General features: G+C 36.6%; 1 protein-coding gene across 2 annotated transcripts in view; it reads right to left on the bottom strand.

Moving 5' to 3' along the window:
- The window catches only part of LOC117431611 (serine/threonine-protein phosphatase 2A 55 kDa regulatory subunit B beta isoform), an 85,975-nt gene extending 75,559 nt beyond the window's left edge, over positions 1-10,416 (bottom strand). The window contains exons 1-2 of one of the 2 annotated variants that reach the window (XM_058996215.1): positions 10,165-10,416; positions 10,001-10,078 (exon numbers count right to left, since the gene is read on the bottom strand). In XM_058996215.1, coding sequence (XP_058852198.1) covers positions 10,001-10,078; positions 10,165-10,174 — 88 coding nt within the window. In that variant the 5' untranslated portion in view covers positions 10,175-10,416. Of the gene's footprint in view, positions 1-1,203; positions 1,734-10,000; positions 10,079-10,164 lie in introns of those variants that run through there. The other variant, XM_034052726.3, reaches the window with a different exon arrangement.
- Between the last annotated feature and the right edge of the window lie 14,424 nt (positions 10,417-24,840).

The following is a 24,840-nucleotide window of genomic DNA, read 5'->3' as shown; positions in this document are numbered from 1 at the left end:
TAATAATTCCAGTAAATCTTACTCATTTCTCATATTTTCATCTGTAAAAAAAACGCACGCATTATGTATTTGAGTATTTAATGGCATTTTTTTTCAGTCACTAATAAATTACATTTACCAGTTGCTCGATCCAGATCCTATAGAAGCTCATAAGCGTCACGAAGATAAAAGAAAAAATGATTGCGTTATTACAAGATAATATTGCGCTGTTTTGTACTAACAACTGCGTTATTTTGCAATAACACCACTTACGTCACTATTCCCATTCAGTCTTCATTTTGCTTTAAAATGGGTTGCATGGTTGTACAGTATTTAATGATTCCCTGGTACACAGTATTTATTGTATAGGTAAAACCCTCAATCTGCACCCCCACACACTTTGCCCGCCATTACAAGGAAGGGTTCCCTGCTTTTTTTCTCTCTAGGGCTCCGGACACACACGAGGTTGAAAATCTCAGGCCTAACTTATGTGATCACGAAATGGGCTGAATGAAAATGTGCATTAATTTACTGCAGCAAGAATATTATGTATTAGTGAAGTTTTTTCAAAAAATCAAATATACGTTATAGTAACTGTAACTGTGTGTGTTTGTGCACACCATATACAGTATAGATATATATATATATATATATATATATATATATATATATATATATATATATATATATATATATATATATATATATATATATATATACTATACTACAATATATAAAAACACATACATGTGATTATACTCGCTCACTGCATGTGGGTTTCTAAAGAGTCCTATATCTTTAGATAATAAACCAAGTCCATGCCAATTCACTTTTGGTTTACTCAGTGCTGGGTTACAGTCTCTGAGATTTCACTGCCATGTAATTAAAAATCAATAATGTAATTACAGTGCAAATCAGACAAGTAATATACAGCACCTCTGTGGCTAAGAATGGCTCATATTTCACCTGACCAGTCACTAACCTAATAACCATCCAGCCTGCCCTTGAAACGCTATTAGGTATCTGAATTATAAAATCTCTTTCACTGCTGTGCAAAGCTGTACACAAACACATGCACAACAGAGACAGGCTTTTAAAAAAAGAAATAGAGAGAAAGACAACATGCAGCAGATTAGGCTGCGTGATGTACCAGTCACCCCCCTCCCACTCCCCACCCCCCAGCCCCCAGCCCCCAGCCCCAAACAAACCCCCCTTGGACCCTACCTTCTGTGTGGCAGCTGGAGGACAGGATGGTGTTCGGAGGTCTGAAGATGTAAGGCAGGTAACGGGAAAAGCATTTCATCTTTTCTTTTTTATTATTATTACAAAGCAGCAGCTTCCTACCATTCAATCCATCTGAGCTTAAAGAGACACCGGGAGAGCTCCCTACTACTACTGCATCACTTATTCAGCGCTTAATCCTCCCTGCATGGCAGGCACAGCTGGGGGACCCGAGTGATCTCTGTGGATAGATGCTCTCGCGTTCATGGTGTCTTCCCCAGTCACTAGCAGGAAGCGGGGCTGTGCATTCCGGGGTTTTCTAACAGCGTTGCTTCTGGCTTCTAGCTGCTGCTGCACTAGAGAACTCCAAAGTCCCAGAGCACGTATAGGCACACACACACACAGGCACACACACACACAGCACAGGATGTATCTTCACTGGCTCCTACCCATCACAGCAACAGAATTTGCTAAGTAAGCAATTGCCTGTAAACAAACTGTGATCAGGGCTGTGCAAGCGCTGCTGCTTCATTTACCCGACCTGCCCTTTTCAGAGAGAGAGAGGAGAGAGAGAGAGAAAGGGAATGATAAGAAAGCAATAGGAGCTGTAGTGGCTGGATGTTACTTTCATCAAAGTAAATCAGAGCTCTCTTGGTTCTGCTGAGCTGGGCTGCAGTTAAAGCTGTAGTGTCTCTAATAACTGGAGAAGCTACTGTAACCCAGCTATTTAAAGCCATCATGTTTTATTCAGGTAACGAAGGCACTGCTATCCCTTTTCTTTTCTGAAGGTTCTCAGGCGAGCGGCTGGGAGATCAAAATGTCTCAGTTTTTCCCTTGACTTCATTTGATTTTCATATACACAAGGCACCCACTGCGAATGATCTGAGAGTGATGGATCTAATCACTGCCACTGTCTTTTTGAGACCCTTTGTGTACCAAGTTTACAAAAACGTCTTGAGCTACTGTCTGTAAAAGCCAACTACATTCTTAAATCTTTACACAGGCAGGGGAACAGTTGCAAGGATCCTTTGTTTAAATGTCAATTAAGCGGGGTTATTTTATAAGAGAGTGAGATAGCTGTGAGATGTAGTAGGGTAGCATGGTTAAAAAGTGTGAATGAAATGGATACCATTAAATGCATACCACTATTAATTAATGAAACAAACACAACACATAAAAACAAACACGCTGTTGTGTGCTTTAAATTGTTCACTGCTTGGTCAAGCAGGGGAACTCACTGAAATATACTGCAGTACAAAGCATTATCCAACTTTAATTCTTAACATAATGACACTATACAAACACCAAGCTCAGACACTAACACCAAGACCGACACTGTGTACCCTGGCTTTCCTTGGAGGTTGACCACCCATACAAACTAACCCACATTCCAACATCTACCATGTCAAAGATGCCATTCAGTGAAAAAGAGAAGAGCAGAGTAGCACAGCTGCCCAGCAACCAGAGATTGGACAGCTACTAGGGCAAGGTGCACCTTTTACGACTTTAATTATAATTTTTAAAACATTTCAATGAATTCACAACTTTTATGTATAGTGCATGCCCTGAAGACAACAGTAATGGCACTGATATTCACTTATACAATGAATGATGTAATAGGCCCTTAAATGTGAAATTTAATTCAATCTTAACTATATTCTTTACACAGACTTATAGCGGCAAAGTGCAGGTTTTTGCTATAATCCATTTTATGAATTCACTTGCAAGCCATGAACCCCCATTAATCTCCACCTTCATGGTGAAAAGCAGACAGATGCTTTGCTTTTCGATGTAAAACAACACAAAACTTTAACTGGAGCATTTAGACTCGAGACAATCAAGCCAGTTTTCAGTGGTATTATCTCAGGGGGATATTCATACACAACGGTACAGTTTCCAAGCAGGGGTTTTGAATTTTAAGGCCAGTTTATGTGGGCTACAGCGCTCCTGTAATGTCACTCACATGACTGCACTGCTTCCCTGAGCTGTCTTCATCACTGCGCACAGTACTAACATGTCTGGAATCCATCAAACTTGTCTTTTTTTTCTTTTTTTTAATTCTTATTATTTCTTTGATATATTCCTCTACATTTATTTTAAAGTCCGGTCAATGTTTTGAGAGACAACCACACCTAAATGTTTCTGTACAGTACTTATTTAACCTTTTCTGTACCTTTGACAAGAGGTCTCTATTTTACTGTCTCTCTCAAAGTGCCACTGATGTCTGGAAATTATATTCCCTACGCATTTATATGTGCAAGCAATCAGAATTTAACAGCGCTGTTTCTGAAAATAACAACAGACGTAGTCATAATAAACTGTTACTACAGACTTCTGACTTCCCATCTGAATCTGTATTTTATTAGTAAAATGCATGAATGCATTTTAACAGAACGACGTACTGTAATAGTGTAGTTGCCTTTGTGTGTCTTGAGGGATAAAAGATTGTTAGGTTGGAGTGGCCCTCAGTAGTTGACCATGGGTTTGATCCCACAATTCCCTTAGTTTCAGTGCTTGACAATCCTTGACAAACCATCTCCCTTATACCACCATGAGCACAGGAGCTAAAAACCATGGCATCGCAAATCTTGAAACGAAATCTAAGGACAAACAAAGACTACACCCAGCAGCGCAATATTATTTGAACACAAAAGATATTGCTGGAATTTATTTGTACACCTCCAAATATAGAAATATGCTAGTCTGAGTCACACAATATAGTATGGAGTGTGATACAGTGAAATGCTTTACACCCACAACATCAAACCACTCAGGCTGAGCTGATTTTTAAGTGTTTACGCGTTTAAGTCGCCTTATAGCACTGTAATTAGTCTACAAGTGTAATAACTACATTGTACAACTACAGGTTTAACCACAGTGCACTTAATGCAACTGTTAAAAGCCAAATGTATACAAAGCCTCACTCACAAGTATATGTAAAAAAAAAAAAAAGAAACAGTTTCAGTTTACAGGAACAAGATCAAAACACGACTTTTATACTTTAAACAATGCTTTAATACAAGGAAACTGACTAACGGTGGTTATAATTAAAATGTCGCTCGGGAGACAAATGGAGGAAATGCTGCGGAACCACAGACAAAAGGGTTTGTATATATCTGCCTTCTTTTTGTGAGAGTGAGCCAGCTGGAAAGAACTTGACAATGCACACACCCTGTGGAAGTATCAGGAAATGTTGAGGTGAAGATCGGTTTACAGCCAGCAATGCCCAACTCTCTGTAGGCAAGGAGCCATGTTTTTCCTGCGATAAGCAAATTGGGGTTAATTGGAGGTTCACATATAATATAATCAAGGTCACAGTTCAGTGCATTCATTCACCACTGGGGTTGAACACACCTATGGCACCTTGCTTCATAGTCAATCGGTGCTTTAGACATTTTGTTCTACAGTACATGAACAGCAAGGAGTTCTTTCAGACGGTAGAATTGATTTTTTACAAAATCAAGAGAACAATAAAGCGCACACCTTTTTTAATATGTGAAGCCACATAGTAACTTGCAAGTGGCTTAAGCGGTAAGCACAGTAATAAAAAAAAATCTTCAAATGTGTTTTAGCACAAGTACTTGGACTGGTGGACTGGTATATAAATATTTATGATTTGCTCAGTTCATCTTTAGCATCAAAAGGAATGTAAAGCAATTTGAAGTTCAGGCAGGAAACTTACATGACCAGATTTCTGAATCCAGTGCTTTGTATTCGGATTCAAACTGGATTTTATGTACCATGTAAAAATGCTGACTCTTAGGTTTTCTGATCCTTCCATTCTGGCAGAATCCAATTGTCTGTGACTGGGGACTACATCACCAGGATTTCAGAACATAATTAAATAGGAAATTAGCAGACTGACACATAGCAATCAAACAACATCTGAAAAACCAACATCACCAATCCCATTGGTTCAGTCAGGATCAGAAATCAACAAACGCTGTCTGATGTTTCCAATTAAAAACTACAGAAGCCCCCAGGGGATGTAAAAAAAAGATTCTTCAATGAAAAATATAACCAATAAGGCCTTACCAGCTTGTGTAGCTTTTTGACCAAAATAATGTCATATTGCAGCATTATCAGCAATAAATAATTAAAACGCAAAAAAAAAAAAAAAAACCCTTTAGGGAAACCAAAATATTAAGTTCTGATGACATTATGTATTGCTTCTCTCTTTTCCAGGTCCACACAGCAATTTTGTAACATTGAACTCATAGGAATGCATTGCCAAGCTTGAATTTAAACAAACACACAAGAGAAAAGACATCTCTCTTTTCAGGATGCGCACCGCTAGCAAGCAAACAGACAGTGTGTTTACATGACCAGATCAATTCTGATCTGTGAAAAGGAATTTAGATTTCAAAAGTCAAGTAAACACAGTGCTTTTGGAAAACATAGAATTCTGAACACTATAATTGTCATCATTTTAAATAAGCTTTCTTGGCTGAATTCAATATCCCCAAAACATTTTCGGACATCTTAGATAAAGATGTATTACTCGTAAAAAAAAAAATGTAATACATTAATCAGCAGTGATGTATTCAATTCATAGTGGCGACAACCAGGAAAGACTTAGTGTGGGTATTTCACTACCTTGCAGACTGCAGTAGAGAAACAGGTTTTACTTATCCTGTCATTGAATTAGCACATTAGTAGTAGAGTACCAGAAATCTGAAGTACTCAAATATGTTTTTTTTATTATTAAAATGTTCCCCCTAAAAAGCTACAGGGGTAATTCTGCTGCTGCCTACTATACTTATGATATAAAAAAAAAACACACCATCAAAAAAAGAGCCATTTACATCACATGTCTACATGAAGCGCCTGTGGTTCACACTTTGGTGCAGAAATGTATATACAGTACTATGCAAGCAAAAAGAGTGAGCACTATGAATAATACATGTTGAAACAGGGCATGATGGTTAATTTAAAAAGAGCCATCCAGCAAGTGAACTCTGACCTTGCTAACCTAACCTTCCCTAGAGATCAAGTTTTCCTCCAGCAAGTAACTAAAGATGCTTGAAATGTGTTATTCACATAACAAGTATTTTGTTTTTGCCCCCCTCCCCCCCGAAACACAGTTCTTTACATACAGTTTGAATGAGTTACAGTCGTTCTAAAATAAAAAATAACAATAAGAATAATGTGTGCATGTAAACGAGCAGTGTTGTGTGATACACTGCCATTATGGAGTCTGACTTCTGTAGTGAAATTCAGGGTACCATAGCTGCTGATTTATTGAGTGTATGCCATCAAAATCATACACCCAGGCAACAGCTTGTATAACAGTGTGCGCCTGGCTGTTTCACATCGTTTTTAAGAGGCTTACATGTGGTGTAAGCTGATATAATTGCTTGCTTGTGAGCTATGCAGGTAATTCGTTTATAATTGTATCTTGCACAGGCTTCTACGAATATTGACCGAAATGGAGACCTTCCTTACTTTAATAAACCAGAGAATAAGAATCGCTTTATCACAACCAGCGCGTAACGCTCTGAACAGCAAGCTGTGGAATGTGATTACTTCCTCAATACTTCTCAATTACAATGGGTTTCATAAAGGGCAACTGCGGAGACTGATAGGTTTAATATGGAATGATTTATACAAGCCAGTGATGGGCCATATACAAATCTTCATTGATCTTTTTTATGAGGTTTAAGAAAAGCTTGTCAATATAATTGCTTGATAGATCACATATTTTCATGAGATGCATAATTTCAGTTGTTTCCGTTTTAACTGTAACGTTGTACACAACAACCATTTTCAATATGTAGAAAATGCTTTTAAAATGGCACCAGGCAGCAACACCTGATTATCAAGTAAAGCACTAATTAAGTGCAACGTAAAGCCTAAAATGGCTTAACCCGTTATGCAACGGGAGTCTATTAACCTATTAATCAATATTAATAATTTAAAATCCTCTGACTGTTTTTTATTTTCTGTTCAGGCTTCAGTGGCCTGGTTTCAAGCTCCGGTGCAAGCTGACATTTTAACAGGAAGTGCTTCTGAAACTTGTCACCAGTGTTCTGAATTAATTCAGTTTCAGCTTTGGAGACTGCAGAGGGCAATCAGCATCCCTCCCTGTAACAGAAATAAACGAGAGCCACCTGCCATTGATTCATCACTTCAAACACTCCGGAACAGGCGTACAAACAGAAACTCAGTTATAAAAATAGAATGCCATTTTAACCTTCTATATTTACGCTAAAATTGAGTTTCCCTTCTGTTGAATACACTGTTCTGTATCGTTCTCTATTGCGGTTTCTGCTCAGATAATGTTTACTAACCAATCAAAAAAAAAAAAAAGTATTCTGATTCTGGAGAAACAGAAACAACATTAGAGAATTATACAGGTATTAAATACAATATTAAATAATTTATATTATTATTATTTATTTCTTAGCAGACGCCCTTATCCAGGGCGACTTACAATTGTTACAAGATATCACATTATACATTATTTCACATTATACAGATATCACATTATTTTTACATACAATTACCCATTTATACAGTTGGGTTTTTACTGGAGCGATCTAGGTAAAGTACCTTGCTCAAGGGTACAACAGCAGTGTCCTCCACTGGGGATTGAACCCACAACCCTCCGGTCAAGAGTCCAGAGCCCTAACCACTACTCTACACTACTGCCCTTATAATACTCAGGATAACTCAGAATCGGATTTGGCTAATGAGGTTCTGAGAAGCAGGCATAGTTTATTTCATTTTGCATACATAAATAATATTTTTGTGTAAACATTCCTGACAAACTTTGTACTTCCTCACTGTGTGTTTCCTTGTGCCATCTGTTGATAGTGCACATTAGTGAATTCATTCTTCACTTCTGAATCGATCACAGTGCCATCTTGTGAAAACACCTGACATTCACAGTGCAAGCGCAACTTCTGTAATAGTTGAGTGTTTTTGTTTGACTGTACTTTTAAACAGGAAAGTATTCTATTTCCTACACAAGATCACCAACTGTCATACTTGCTTCTCTCTAGCTAGTGCCATAACTTGTGGTATACTCATGTAATAATAGCATAGATCTACAGGGCTGATTACAGCCGACTGTAGGAAAAGTAGCATCCGAAAATCAATCTACTTTTAAGCAGCCTGCGGCTTATAAAATGTCCCTGGGTTTTCAAAACTGAAATCTAATTTATTTGGGGTTTTATCCTGGAGTCATCACCATAGCAAAGCTTTGCCTTCCTCCCCCATCTCGCATCGTTTAGTGTTGCTACACAATGTATTCATATACTGTACATGAACCTTCTGAACGGTTTATTTTCAGCACTGATGAATATTTATCATGGTATAACTAATCAGGATTGTTTTTGTTAAGTAACTTGGGTATGCCACCGTGTGCACAGTACCACATTACGAGACACTCTTCAAGGTGTTGCAGTTTTACTTCAACGGCTTCAAATTTGTTTTTAAGTCATATTTTGGCATAACAGGAAATCAAGTGTCATTGCTAATCACAAGCAAGCCTTGTAGCCAATGTATTTTGGTGCCTTTCAATTTGCAATTCAACAGTGTATTTGTTTAAAGTTGCAACATATTCAGCAGCACAATGGGGAAAAAAATATTTGTGTGCTTTGCCTGAACCTCAACATGTACCAGTGTTTGACCCGTGCTAATTGGGCCTTTTGTTTTTATAAGAAAACACTTGTGTTATACAAACAAGATAACGAGGTAACTTCCAATATCATTTACAGTGTGTTATTTGTGTATCATTAGCCTACGCCAGGTGAACATTATGGATCCAAGCTGTTCATTAAAGAGACTCGGTTCAAACACCTGTTTTGTGAGCTCATCCACTCTATAAACAGCATACTGTGATTATAACTTTACTTCTTTTGAGTGTAAACCTTACTAATTATATTAAACTCAATCACTCTGTATGTGAGATGCAATTCCGCTGTGAATGTCCTAAGAAGCATAGCCGGTTTTATTTCCTTAGTTTGATATCTTCACACTCCAGTGTAGTTTATGGCTGCTCATCTGCACAGCCAAAAAAAAGCATCACGGATACAGAATGGTTGTTCTCTGCATGGTGCTGTTACTTTAATAGCTCACCCCCCTTAGGACATTGCATCAATTAAAACAGAACCCACACTTTAGCATCCTATCAGGGAACATGAATGGAAATGTTACAGTAAGCGATTACACCTCCATGTGTCATTTCACATTAGAAAAGTCTTGTATAATCTCTCTCTAATATAGAATAAGAAATGCCTGCACACACACTGGAAATAGAGTGCATCACAGATTTCTAGCAAATTTATGACCCATCACGATTTAAGCATCAGGGTAGTATACTGTGCTTGAAGAGAGAAGTCAGCTAGTCTTCCCTGATTGGATCAATGCAGGTTTCCATGGAAACAGCTTGAAGTTCAAGAAACTGGCAAATAACAAGTTTTTTTTTTATGAAATAAACAACTTGCTAACAGTAAACCCAGCAATATATATATATATATATATATATATATATATATATATATATATATATATATATATAATACCATCGAATAATTAATCCTATTAAAAGTTTATTTCTCTTAAGTTATCTTTTAATATATTTCTATTCTATACAAATTTCCAAACATGTATTACTAGCTGTATGAATATAGCAGTAAAGAAAAAAAGATAACACAAATATTGCATTCGTGCACAGGTTACACACAATCTTACAATTACTACTAGTGATGATAAAAAAAAAGACTGGCACAATGATATTGTCATTTCATTGAACTTACTTTTTTTTGGATAAAACTCAAACATCCCAATAACTTACCTTCCGTGACGTGTACCTCAATGGTACCTTTCACCTGAGCAAAGCACCACTGCGGGTCCTTTGCGTTGCCTCCAAATCCTGCGTGAAACAGGTGTAAAGTTATAATTAGCCCATCGGTGTGTATACCTTGCAAACATATAGGCAGGAATATGCAGGTGTCATACCGGGGATCATTTTTCCCGATGGAAGGTGTTATTTCCTCTGCTGTCCGTAAATTAGTTAATTCTCCTAAATGGGCGTGGATGTGATTTCTGCATGGATACCTGCTTGTTTGCAAATACGGTAGAGATGCTCTGACACTACCAGTTTAATCTCATTTCAAAATGGCGCAAAGAGAGCTGTCAGTCCACCTTTCCACTGCTGACTGAAGATGATACAGAAACAAGAGCACAGGAGACACGCGCAGCCTGCTCTGGTAAGGGCTCGCGTCAGATAAAAGAGTCGCGCAGGAGATTTAATCAGGCTGCGTAGTCGATAGGGTTATTGTTTTAATTGGTCAATGCAGTTGCGTCTCGGAGTGATAGTAGCTGGGTGTAGAGCGTGGGATTGCGTTCATGCATCGTCCTTGGCCATAACAGGTCCAATGAATTAGTGACCTCGATAGTTACAATATCACAGCGACACAGTGGATACAAAATAAATAAATAAAAACTTTTTCTGTTTAATTAAACACAATTGGAATATGGAATCCTATTCAATTCACTTTTTTTTTTACCAGTATTGTATACTACAGTGTTACTACTGTTATTAATATTATACTATTAATATACATTTGTATTCTTTCAAATATCGCTCCACTTTGTTATTTAATGTCAATTTTTTCACTCAATGTTTGTACTCAAGCAAAAGAATGAATTAGCCAGCACCTCTCATATCCTGAGTGAAAGAATGAAACATGAAATACTGTTTTTGTTGCACCTAAAATATGAACCTTATACTGCAGTTTTGTGGTTGTGAAATGCATATGCAATAGAAAGTGTTACATACAGACAGACAGAAAGCCTCCATCCACCCGGAGATTAGGACACACTTAGTAGCTAGCTGTTCCCTTGTCATATGCAGGACAGTGCAGTGTTGCCTGTATAGTACTATACTGTACTCTTTCACACTACGATTTTTACAACAACTACACTTTAGGCAGGGTCGAGTCCTATAGCAGGCACATTAAAAAAAGCTTGTTTTGATGACAAATAGGTTTCCAGGCGTGTTAATGCAGGAATACATTACCAAGTGTGAAAATAACAAGGCGAGGTGAAGAAAATGTCAGTTATCTGGCTGCGAAATGGATTCTTACTCAACAATCCTCGCAGTTGGTATTTATTTAATCAGAAAACTGTATGCATCCCTTTAGAAAGGGGCTCTGGTGGGAGTTACAGATTTAATAGAAGATGCTGCTGTGTGCTGTGGTGCAAATTGAGTTTTAAACTTGATGTTTCTTTGCTATAGAATGTGAATACTGTAAAGATGTTGCAGGTTGTGTGTGAATTGCTTGCACTGTTTGCTTGCTAACTAGTCAGTACCATTGTGCTGGAGCCCAAGTGCAAGTCAGAATAGTACTGGCAGTGATATCAGTGATGGCCCTGCTTTTTTAAGAGAAACTCACCTCTGGGCCTCTAAAAACTGGAAAAAGTAAATTACCAGAAGAACGATTGCTAAACAACGAAACATGTAATCGTGTTCAGTAATTAAAAATAAAAAAAAAACATACAAAGATATATCTTGCCCTTGTGCTATTTCTTGTTTTACCAGTTTGCCTCATTATTAAGTGAATGCAGTATAGATCACATTGCCTTTTACCAGGAGTCTTAATAAAATGTCATTTGTTGTTTTAAAGACGTGCTGATGGGGACAAGTAATAAAACCAGAAGATTAAACTGCAATGTACAGCTGTGACCACAAGAGGGAGATTCCAAAGGGATTGCTGCTATTCTATCTTGCGAGGCAGTCTAAAAGTTGGCAAACGTTTAAAAAATGTTTTATTATTGCCTTTGTTATTCCAAACACCTTTCTGCATAGCTAATGAAGTGGAATCCCATCTTTAATATTATTCCGTGTACTAATTCTTTAGATTTTCAATGTTCTGCGAGATGCAGGATCGTTATTCTTAGCTTGGAGTTGTGTGCTGGTGAGTGTCTGCTGTAGGAGTTGTCAGTCTGTACAAGTCCAAACCTAATCAATAGTCGTGCCATTTAAACGACTATTGAAGATGACTAATACAGAGATTAGTGTCACACGGCATTGTCTTGCTAACACACCGTTTAGGAAGGAGCAGAGTGGCTGCCTTCATATCATGAACAGCAGCTGATGGCCTAGTCATGGACTCTTTGTTCTTCATGGTATGTAATAATTAAAAAAAAATATGTCTTTGGGTCTTCATATTTTACATTTTGACAGTCTGTGTCTTCTGCTCTGATATGAATAAATGTGCTTTTGTTTTGTCTTAATATACATACCTTGCATCCTCCAGCTTTCTTATATGAGGAACTGTTTGTGGGAATTCATAAATGAAACCAATGCGTTTTGATAATTATGAACATTTTATTACAGTAACATTTTAATTGCACATTACTAGTGAACAGCATCATGACACATTATAAATTGTTTATAGGTTTCTTATAAAGGCATTAGCTGCATTCTTACAGCACTGCATGGCTATATTATTTCATTATTATTATTAATCGCTGTGTAGTAGTTTTTATAACATGCTTTATAACACATGTATTAACACATTTGTATCAGATACTTGTACAACTAATGTATATTAAGGAGGGGCTATAACATAGATGATAATACGGTACGTTTAAATTAGAGATGTGCATATGATTGACGTTCATATTCTGTAAAAAATAACATTTGTTATGTAGCATAAGTAATGCGCTATTTTTCTGCTGAATTATTTTATATTGCATTATAAATACATGCTTTTGCTTTCATAAAGTGCATTTAGTAAATTAAGCAATCTGAATCACTCAGCTGACTCGCATACATTTTGAATGGATTAAGAAACCAGTTTAAATACAATGACAGTGATTCTTGAATCTAAAAAAAATGACATGGAGAGGCAGAATGGAAAAAGATAACTGTTGAGTGAAAGGCAGCTGGGATTACATTTGAGAGTTTTTTCAGATTTTTTTTGAGCATGCAGTCTTATTCTACACTTTTTGTAACTGACCATGCATCCTCTTGTAATGATTCCCTCGTCCTAGCACAGCTATGGCCAGAGGTTTTGCATCACCCTATAGAATTAACTCGTTTTGCTTCATAGTCGAATGACACCTGCTGAATAATGTTACGTTAACATATTGAATTAATACTTTGTAATTTTCCATATGCTGACAACAATTTAATAATTTCGAAATCTAACATGAAATACCGTACTACTATTATGGCTTCCGGTAGACTTTTGCAATAGCATTTTGTAGTTTCTTTGATTACATGTTCATATAGATTTATGTCACAGTCCTAAAATTATAGGTGATGCAAAACTTTTGGCCATAGCTGTATACCCTGTAATGATCAAATTACTTAGTTCTCCATTGTAATCATTTGGAACCGGAAAGAAGAACTTGCCTGTGCTTGTTTCTGTAGTCTTTTGTTTCAATAGATGCTATGATAAGCATCCAAGCTATAGAACTGAGCTCCGTGGGTTGGAGTTTATATTAAAACCCATGGAATTCAGTTCTCAAAGCTGAGAGCTCATTTCAGTTCTTATTTTCGCATACCTCTTCAAACTAGTTTTTGAAAATGCTTCCTTCATTGCCTGTCGATGCTGGTGTGCAGAAATGTCTTCGATATGTTTTCTTTGTATTGTCAGAGAAAGAGGTTAATCAGAGAAAAAAAAAGTTATCAGTGATGGATCAGGGTACACTGGGAAAATGTGGGATAAACCCCAGCCTCATAAGAACATAACCACAGCCTACTTCATACCCCACAAAACACACATATAAAGAACCCACACAAGCCATGATCACTCCTTACACCAAGTCACACGCATGCACAAAAACCACATGCCCAACACACATTCCATTCAATATGAGAGACTCAATCTCTCTGTACAAGTTGTTAATCGGACAAATTCATTATCTATCAGAGTAAATGATTAAAAAGTTTCACAGTGCATAGCAAATAATAGCATTTCTCCCCAGAAATAGACATATTTTGACTTTTGAGATGTTACAGGTTTTCTTACTGTGAGTATGCAGAATGGCCATGCATTAAAAAAAAAAGAAAGAAACACACTAACAGAAGAGATCTCTCACCATAGCTGGTTGTAACACCCACTTCAGTGGTGGTACGAAGCTTTCAAAAAAGTCTTTAGACTGCCTCTCTTCATGGCTATATGTGTTTCGTCTCATCCAATAACAATGCACTACAATATACCTAATTTCCTCTTCCTGTCACATGATTGTGGTCATCTGCATCGTCAGTAACATCACCACAGTAGCCACGTTGAATATTAAACAATTACACCACATACAAAACTGCTGAAAGCTTCATGAAGTCCAACGAGCTCGAGAAATCTCTCCATTGAAAGGCTCTGTAATGAGCAGTTTACATGTGCTGGGTATTACATCGAGAGCTGTGAAAACCAAATGCCTTGCACAAACAGGTTTTCTTCTTTTTACTTCACAGGACTGTGGCGTGTTGGTGCGTGGGTTCCTGTGATGCTAGCCAACGAAAAACAGCCAAAACCAAACTTGTTTTACACCAGCCCTCCTGATGAAGATCTGTATTAGATCAAAACATTGGGCCTGACATAAGCAATCTCAATGGAGCATCTTAAATAAATGTGCAAGCAGAGCACAGGGTTGTTTTTACAGTGTTTTGAGGGTTTACTCTGCAACTAAAAGTAAAAAGTTCCTGTTTTACTCTCATACATTATCACCGTGTTTTTTTTCATTATGTTTCATGAATAGTTCACACACACCCTCTCTTTGTGTTCTCTCTTCGGTATGTTCCACTTGACTCTATTGCCCCTGTTTTCTACAGTGCCAGTGTTGCTCCACATTTACACACCTCCATGCATGTGTCAATTGCTGGTCATTCACATCCATTTTGTACTTGGGGAAGCAGGTCTGGTGCCAGTGTACTCATCTTTTACAGCATTTTCATATCCTAATAGTCCTAACAGAAACATTCTTTCTAATGCTGTTTTTGCAGTGATACTCATGTCATTATTACACTGTAATTACATAGCAGTGCAATTACCATGCACTATCCAACCCCAATAAAAGTACTACGTGCAGCTATACCTTAACCAAAGACACCATCCCTATTTTTTGTTAACAAAAAAGTATTTGGTTAACTATAATATATTCAAACAATAAAACTAGTCTGATACACAAAAGCTGTAAAAAATAACAACTGTAATTATAATGAATAATGACAGATGGCTCAGCAGTCAATATTAATTAAAGAACATAAATCATTTACCCAGCTCTTGTTTTCTTTGTGAGCTTGCCAGACCCATTACTTAACTTCAATATAACTGAACTCCCTTATGAAAAACATGTTTAAAGATTAATACATTCTGTTCAATAGCACAGTTTTGTTCTAGCGTGTGTTTGAAACACTGCTAATTAACTTACACAATGGGTGGTTTTATACAAATGTTCCACATGAATGAATCTGAGATATGGAAATAAAACAAGAATTTGAAATATCAACGAAACAGCATTCATAAATGGCTTTGCAGTGATATATAATATACAGGAAAACAATTCTGGAAATGACAAAAGGTCTAAACAGTGGCAGATCTAAAAACAGCCACACCAACCTTTTTAAACTGAGCGTTCTCGTGTGTAGTAATGTTAAGAAGTAGGTCAACACATGCAGAATCACAAGCTAGCTTAACATTTACCTGTATCATGTTCCATAAAACCCCAGTACATAATATGATGCTATTTGATAAGATACAGCCAGTCTGTCTTGGTTCAAATCTGGCTCTGTATCTCCAGATAACCCTACTTGTTTGCAAACTCTCAGACATGTTTTTAGCTGTGTCCTAAACCCATGGTTCTTTCTTTGTCTCGTATTGAGAAAGCGAATGTATCTCTACATACACCTAGCCTGTTTTTAAAATGAGACTTTGCTGAGGACTGATACAGAGGGCTTTATTCATACTTGCATTAACAATGCTTTGGTAGTTGTCTGTTCCCGAGTCGACCGACTCAACAACTTGATTTGTTTCTTGGAAAATATATACTGTTATAATTTCTATATTTCCTCTCAATTAAGTGGTTCTTGTCTGTACGTCTGAGTGTGTTTGAGTTAGGACAACACAGTTCATAATAATAAAAGATTTGTGCTAAAGGCAAATAAAACTATTTGAACTAGCTGTAACCTAGTTTAATTCTGCTTCTTTTTTATCCTTTTCAGAAAAGTAATGTAAATTCATAGAGGTGTGTTCTTTATCAAAATTCTAACACCAAAGATATGGTTTCCTTCATCAAACATGTTTGTTGTTCAATATTCATCTACTAATCATTAAATGTCTAAAATAGGAGTAAAGAAATATTAAGTTTGTATCATATTAGTTTATTTGATTTGCAAAATCTCAAAGACATGCTAGAAACAAAATTTCTATACAACAGGGTAAATACAGCAGTTACCGTTTACAACAACGGAGTGTGGAAGTGGGGTAGGATTTTATTAATTACTTTTAAATAAATGTGTATTATCTGATGTGATTTAACAGCTGGTATTAAAAATCAGAGGCTGTATATGTCCACTGACAAACATGCATTTCTTTGGTATAACAGTCATTTTATTTCATATATATTATGACAAATCCAGTATGCCAAGTTATACATACAATAGGAGGCTGTGTGGTCCAGTGGGTAAAGAAAAAGGGCTTGTAACCAGGCGGTCCCCCGGTTCAAATCCCACCTCAGCTACTGACTCATTGTGTGACCCTGAGCAAGTCACTTAATTACAACACACAGAGCATACTGTTCTGGACATGTAAGCCGGCCATTTTATCTGGGGTTCTGATGACATGAGTAAACCCCTCTCGCTTTGCTCTTGTGGATTTATATTGTGGATTAGAACCTTATCATGTAAAGCTGGTTGTATTTGTTTCCTTATATAAATTCAATTTGTACTGTAGATTTATGGAGATTTATAGATTGTATTTATAACAGTGCACAGTTTTATTCTTGTGAACTTAAGAAGCCTTTATATGGTAATGAAACAGGAACAGTGTCCACTGATAGGCACAGGCTGGTGAAAGGAAGTTACACAATGACAGCTTTGCAACACTTGGCAAGGGACAGCTATTGGTACTCTGGTATTTTTCCATTCTTTCTTCATAATGGATGTATTTATCACGTGCCTTATAGTAAGGGTTTTGTAGTTTAGATTTTCATAATTCAATAGCTGCATTTTGGAAAGGCTCTAACAAAATACAGACTATCTGAAATAAGGAACATTAGTCATATTTTCTATGAAAGCTTTATCATTTTGATCAGGATGGCTTCCCTTTGCAGTATTGTCATCACGAAAGGTAATTGTGTTGCATGGCTTCTGTCTGCTCACAAAGTCTCACTTTGTAATAGCGTATTAAGAAATGGTAGCCCTTTATCATTGGGTTCCTTCCAAAAGACACTGCAGACGGAATCCTTCAGGGTGTTTAGGGAGCTGATTTATTGTTGGGTTTTGTGAACAGATTTGCAGGTTTCTAGATTATTGTATTTCATTGTCTATCACTTATTATACAGTACTACAGGTGTGGATGTTATTTTCAGCTGACCCAACATGGTGATTTGACTTAGAGGGCTCCCCTTTTCATAAATGTAAAATGTAATTCTTTCTTTTTTTTGCAAAGTAAAATGACAGAAAACAAAATCACTGTTAATGTTTCCACACAAGCCACGATTACTAGCTCCTCAGCCAGTATTGTTTTGTATATCATTTTTCAATTTCAAGCATCAGTTTATTGATGAAACACTGGCACCATAACGTTGTTCGGTGGCTGCAATGGTCAGAAATGCTGTATTTCATTTTTAATTGTTGATCCAATTGCATTTGAAAAGTCAGCTTAGGTCTGAAAGTATATCAGCCTTCTAAAATGGAGTCTGTATTGCATTACAATAAGATATTTTGTCTTGCATTACAAAAAGATATATTTTGTCTTGCATTACAATAAGATATATTTTGTCATTCATAATCCTGATATATACTTGGGACTTGAAGTTTTCAGGTTTTATTTTTGATCACATGACATCCCTTTAAACTTATTTTGAGCTGATTCTGTTTCCTAATTAAACTCGGAAAAAGCTGTTAATTACAAAGCAGTGTCACTGGCTTTTACCATCATATCTTATAACAGATTACGTTAATTGCTCATCGCTGATCTTAATTGCATTTCATTCTTGCAGTCTCCTAGTTTATCATTGTGCTTTTTTTATTTTCACTCATTTAACAGAGTTGTCCTGACAGATTTTCTTTTCAGCATAAAATACCCAGTATGGAGTGTACACTGTTAGCAAGTCCATCCCTTAAAATCTCCTTGATTTGCAGCAAAGAAAAAGAAAATCTTAAACCTAAACCATTTAAAAGGAGGCAGAGATTTGGAAAATAAAAAACGAAAAGTTCAAGTCCTAATTATACGTCTCTTTCCATTAACGTGGGTTGCTAAAATCAACTAATTTGGCCGACATCAATCAAAATTGATATCGCAAAATGAATTCATATACATTTTGTATACACAGACACATAAAATGTACTAAAGGGTTGGTTTGATTAGAATAATTACATTTTACCAAAACGTATCAAAAACTATACATAAAATGGTCGACAGCAACCTTTCTACAGTAAAAGTGGATTAGTTAGTAGAACATTATCTTTCCTAATTAAACTAGTATATTCGATTAATGATTTGAAAGGATCAACAAGATCCGCATGTAATGTTGACCAAGCCTATACTCTTCTCTGATGTGTAAACTACTCAGGCTATAGTTTACTCCAGTCTTTAATTCACTCCTATTTATTTTAAAGAGGTACACCACCTGTCAAGTTCACAAAACTAGAACCAAGCAACTAAGTCATATATTTGGAGTCCTCCTAGGCACTATCAATGTGTTTGGTTTTTCATTCTGTAACATTAACATGATTTATTCTCTGTTCAAAGAACAGGAGTTCATTAAAGAATGGAGGAAAGGCTTTGAAAATAGGGCCTCTCATGTATAATCTATTTGACATCCTCAGCACGTAGTCAATTTGCACTTTAACATGCCCATAAATAAAGGGCTTTTACAGAATATCAAATAAAACTGAATTAATGTTGTACACGATTAAAAAATAACTGTTGCCCAAAAAAAAAGCATTATACTGCATTTTACTTTTCAAACAAATGGTACTGCTTACTGTATGAATTAAACAATACAATAACTTGTTTATACTGACCAATGCATAGAATATGAAATAGCTTTAGTAAAAACAAAGCATATTTAAAAATATATTTTTCCTTTGCTCCCTAATTAGTGATTGTTGTAATTTATTTCCTAATTAATACAGAGAAAGGAAAATTGATTAGGGAACATGATTTATGTTTTAGAAGATGCAATTTGTATAAATCAAAGAGATTAAAATGAATACAGTATTTGAGCTAACTAATTATTTCCTAACTACGTACTAATTACAGAAAAGCTGTAGTTATTAAAGCTACAGATCCATTTTAATGCACCCAGGCTTTGTACAATTTCAAAAACACTTACTGACAAACAGTAACAAAAACAGAAGCAAACCAAGAGATAAGCTTTTAAAACATCTGCCTGGTGTAACTTTATAAAAGCCTGCAGTTAAAACTCCAACAATTACAATTACTGTCTAAGAAATGATTCCATGGTGTCATTAAAACAACAGAATTACAAGACAGGAATTATGTGAGTGCTTCGCATTCATCTGTCTGTGTTACCAGCCTCATTATTGAAAGCACAGTCTGCTCCTGTCACGCTGTGCACATGCTCAGTGATAATACTGAGAAACACTTGCATGAAATAAACTTGTAATCTTTTCCAGTTTTTACTCACAGGCAGTCAGGGCGAAGGTGGCTTAAATGTGTGTGTCCTCTTGTTCTTAACTTCAGTTTTTCTTTCATTTTCCTTCCACCTCTTTGTTCACATGAAACTTGCTACTCCAACTTTACAAAATGATGATTCATTTAGATACCTCTACTGGAGCTCTGGCCTGCTGTAGCCGAATCAGCTATCAAAATTACTGATGTCACAGATATTTAAAAAAAAATACCACCTCTGTTTCTCTCTTTTAGACACTTAAGTATATAAGGGAACAGATGAACTGCTCATTTGCATAGGCGTATATTCCATTTACACACCCAGCACACATTTAGCTGTGGAAAGTCCCTTCTTAATCCCTAGCTCAATTGAAAGTGGGCTGCATTTACTGCACAGGAATATGCAAGTTCAATAATGTACCCTTTTTGCAGAACAAAAGCATTGGGATTAGCAATAAAATGTATTTTTAAAAATTGTTTAAAATGTTGAAAAAATGCACATTTAATGCAAATTGTCAGCCAGATAGAGCGTCTGTATTTCAACGGAAGAGCTCTCAGAAAACCCCAAGCGACACCCAAGAAGGAAATTATGGTCAAGTGCTCGATACTGAGCTTCCTGTCTGTAAACTCCATGGGTTGATATGGGGAAATCCTGACAGCTGTTATCAACGGGTTGATAAGCTCGCTGCTTTTCAAGCACTGTGTAGCAGAGTTTCGTTCAAAACCTCAAAATAATCAAAAGAAAATGTGAAAACATTTTGTTCTGCCAAACATTTGCCGTGAGTGCTACTATGCATTTGGGCCCAGTGTGTTAGTTTTCAATGTGTCACTAGAATAAAAAGCATTACATGTGTTATCATGTTTAAATATTCCTTCAAAATGTAAATTAATATTCTAATATTATATAGAAAATAAAAGTATAATTCATGCCATAACACAAAACTAAAATAGAATTAATAGAATAATAAGTATGTTTCAGGTGTCATTTTATGCATCAGTTTTATTTGTCTGATACCTTTTTTGATTAATTCTCTTATATGAACAAATACATTTCATACCGTGTTGGTTTGAATATTTGTCCCAGTGTGAATTGCATACATAATTAAAAATCGATTTTGTGCCTCGTTCTGCTTTTATACACTGCTCTCGCACTCTTTTTGTCATACCCCCCTTCTCCAGGATTCAATGTAAGCATGCATAGCATCAATTCTGCCACACTAGAGACGCAAATTCCATCCAAATAGTTTTGTTATCACAATCAAAGAAGACTGATCTATGGTCCTTGTTAACTCTGCTCCTAACGCTACTGTGCAGTTTAAATCATCCTCCTGCTCCTCATACTGTACTGTGCAGTTTAAATCATTCTCCTGCTCCTCACACTGTACTGTGCAGCTGTGCCTGTTACCTGTCGTACAGTGTGGACAGTGCAAAGAATACCATAAAGCTATGAACAATAATCTTTTACCAGTAATACATAAAACAAGAAAACATTTCAAGAAAACTGGCTCGTAAGCACATGGCTGAAATAGGCTGCCTGGAATCTTGAGTTGTATCGTTTTGATGCCACTCATGAGAAATGACCTTTAACAATGTCGCTCGATGATGCTTGATTTGAGAAGTTGGTGTGTCATTCCTCTTCATAAAACTGACAGAATAAACATTCCAGGCAGTTAGCTCTTTTGAGATACTTCCCTTATCCTACATGTAAGGTTCCCAGTCACTTAACCTTTAGCAAGGAAAAATGGATGCAATAAACAGTGTTCATGTTGATCCATTCATTGCTGTTTATTGCATGTTTTTTCTAAAACGTATTTATTTTCCCAGCTAAAGGTTAATTAAATTGACTCTAAGTTTGATGACATGCATGAAGCTCATGGTAAACCTGCTCCACAGTCTTCTCACTGGCAGGGCACACAGGCACTACTAAACATTATAGACATTAAGTAGCGGTATCCTTTTTGAAATCCACACATAGACCTAAATCTCAGATAATGATACACTTTCCTTTTAGCACAAGCGCTTTTCACTGGGACTTTATTCTCGTAATCACTATCTGTGTTCATGTCCTGCTTGTGCAGAGAGACTGAAGCTCAGCTTAATTTGCATTTGTGATCCACATCCACCCACACAGGTCTGCAACTCTCAACCCCAGCAAACTGCTCCTCAGGACCCCCGACACAATGTATGAAAATGCACTGCACCTCAAAATAAAGACTTTCTTTAACATCAATGTGTTAATGCCAGTGGATTAAAACAGGACCTTTATAAGAAAATGACCTTTATAAACCGCAAATCTTGGCCTAAAGTCTAAAAGGGGATGCTTTAAAAAGAATTGAGTGTTTTAAAGTTTATAGCAGCTTTATTTTCATAAGACCAGTGAGAGCATGTGAAAAAAAAAACTTAGAATGCCGGTAATATTAATTTCATGGGCTCCAGCTATCAGCTATACTTGAATATAATTTTTTTATGTTCTAATTTATTTTTTTTATCAGGGTGGGAAGCTTTAAACACACAATAAAACTGTTGTCATACAATGTAAGCTAAAGTATTTTTTTTTTAATCAAATGCTGCCGACAAGGGGGAATCCCCTTTGCTTCCACCAGCCACTCCGAGCAGGAAACGCTCACGGTTCATCGCCGCTGTACAGCCAGGCGTGGGGGAGACGCTGATGTACTTGGGCCCAGTCATGCAGGAGCGGTGTTTTCCAATAACAATGACTTCCGGGGGGGTTCATTAGTTTGATAATAAAAAAGGGTAATTGTAATAAACGAAACTATTTTTTTCATATATATATATATATATATATATATATATATGTTGTATATTGTAGTGACCTGAGGGACTGTAGAGGGCACTGCGGGTTAGAATTGGGGGCGAGAGGAAGTAGCTAGGTGAGGGTTAGTGAAGGGGGAAGGGAAGGTGTGTGTGTGTGTGTGTGTGTGTGTGTGTGTGTGTGTATGTGTGTCTGAGGGGAAGGTTCGTGAGTTTATAGCAGTCCAGTCGGATCACCCCCAGGTGAGGAGTGATGTGCTGCAGTGACTGGTGAGTGAGTGGGTCGGGGGGGGGGGGGGTAGGCTGGGGGGGTATAAGGCAGGGGAATACGTCAGAGCTGAGTGATGAACAATGAATGAGAATGATTGAGAGCAGACAGAAAAGTACAATTGCAGTAAATAAGCCTATGAGGGTTAGCCAGAACGAGAGCTGGGTAGTGGCTGTGAAAGCGACTGGAGTAGGAACGAGAATAGAGGGAGCAGGTACTGACAGTCTATACAGATAAATTATATAAGCAAGGGGTTTATTGTTTTGGTGTGGTCTCAGCCAATAGGGACCGAATGTTAAAGAGAATAAAAAGCGGATATTCCGTTTGCACCTGCAATCCCTGAGTCTGTCCATTTATTCTGTTTAAAAGAAAACAAGAGACCCTGTGTTGCCACAATATATATATATATATATATATATATATATATATATATATATATATATATATATATATATATATATATATATATATAAACTGCGTTGCATGTGAAGTTTCTATGTTGTATCAACACAACAGTGGCAGCCATTCATAAAGCATACATGTTTAGGAAGTTGTCTCTGTTTTACTGTTGCCCAACGTAGCATCTATCATAACAACTCAACATGAAACCTGCTACCACGTTGCACGTTTTAGCACTTCCAAGGCGACAATGTAAGATGTATGACTTCCTGAAAGCAGTTCATAACAGGTATATTTCTATTTGTAAAACTGTCTGTTTGGAAATGCAGATCCTTATGTCACCAGCACTTGAAGCTAGCTTTAAAATTAATGTTCACCCCGGACAGGTTTTTAAAATGAGGACAAAGGTCATCAAAATGCTGCTTTTTTCAAACTTCAAACTTGTTCTCACCATTTTAGGCACGAAACAGCTCATACTGTGCATGCACACAACACCTACTGCTACTCCAGAAGCAAGGACTGTTTCACTGGGCAAACTGAAAGCCTTGTTACATATACAAGGCTGCTCTGATGCACGCTAACTATGTTATAAATACCCTGCAAATGCTGTAGTTCCTTCAATGTAAATGCAGTACACATAGTAACATTGTAGTTTGTCACTGAAACAATAATCTGGTTGGTTGATTCACTTGCTGCCTGGGGCTAATGTAAAGGCTTATATTGTTTCCGTTTTAGAAATGAATCGTGCAATAATTTCTCATGAGCAAATACGTCACTTCGAGAATATTGTCAGTTTAGGAATATTTGGAATAATACATGTTTTATGTCATAGAAGTTCTTGCACTTGGCATATTGGTCATTAAACTGTATCTAAATCATTATCATAAGCACCAAGTAAATTACTTCACTGCAAACATGTTGAAAGAGAGACCTCTACTGGAGGAACTGGGAGACAGCTCCATAAGACCTGAAAAAATAAAAACACTTATGTCTTAGCTTTGACCACTAGGTGGCAGTGGAACCTTTTTTCTTGTCTTCATCTGTTGTAAACTTAAAAGAACATTGTACAATCATTCAAAAAGTGAGGGGTTTGAATGTCCATAGATCCCAGAATATAATGTATTCATACTGTAATCATTTATTCTTGAAATGCAGTTAAAGGTATCTAGATTTTACAATACAAATTGCAAACTGTTGTTTTTTTTTTTTTTTATTTCAACAGATTATCAACACGCAGACAAAAGTATTGGCACCCAAACGCTTATTATACCATAATTCAAGGTAACAGATTAAGCATTTAGTAAACTTGAACCACATTTTAATAAAACAAAAAGCTACATTTCATTTCTAGAAAGTTAACAAATAATCTTTATCATAAAACAAACT

The sequence above is a fragment of the Acipenser ruthenus genome, chromosome 22, assembly GCF_902713425.1.
Source record: "Acipenser ruthenus chromosome 22, fAciRut3.2 maternal haplotype, whole genome shotgun sequence".
NCBI lineage: Eukaryota > Metazoa > Chordata > Actinopteri > Acipenseriformes > Acipenseridae > Acipenser > Acipenser ruthenus.
This window is presented reverse-complemented; position numbering and strand designations above follow the sequence as displayed.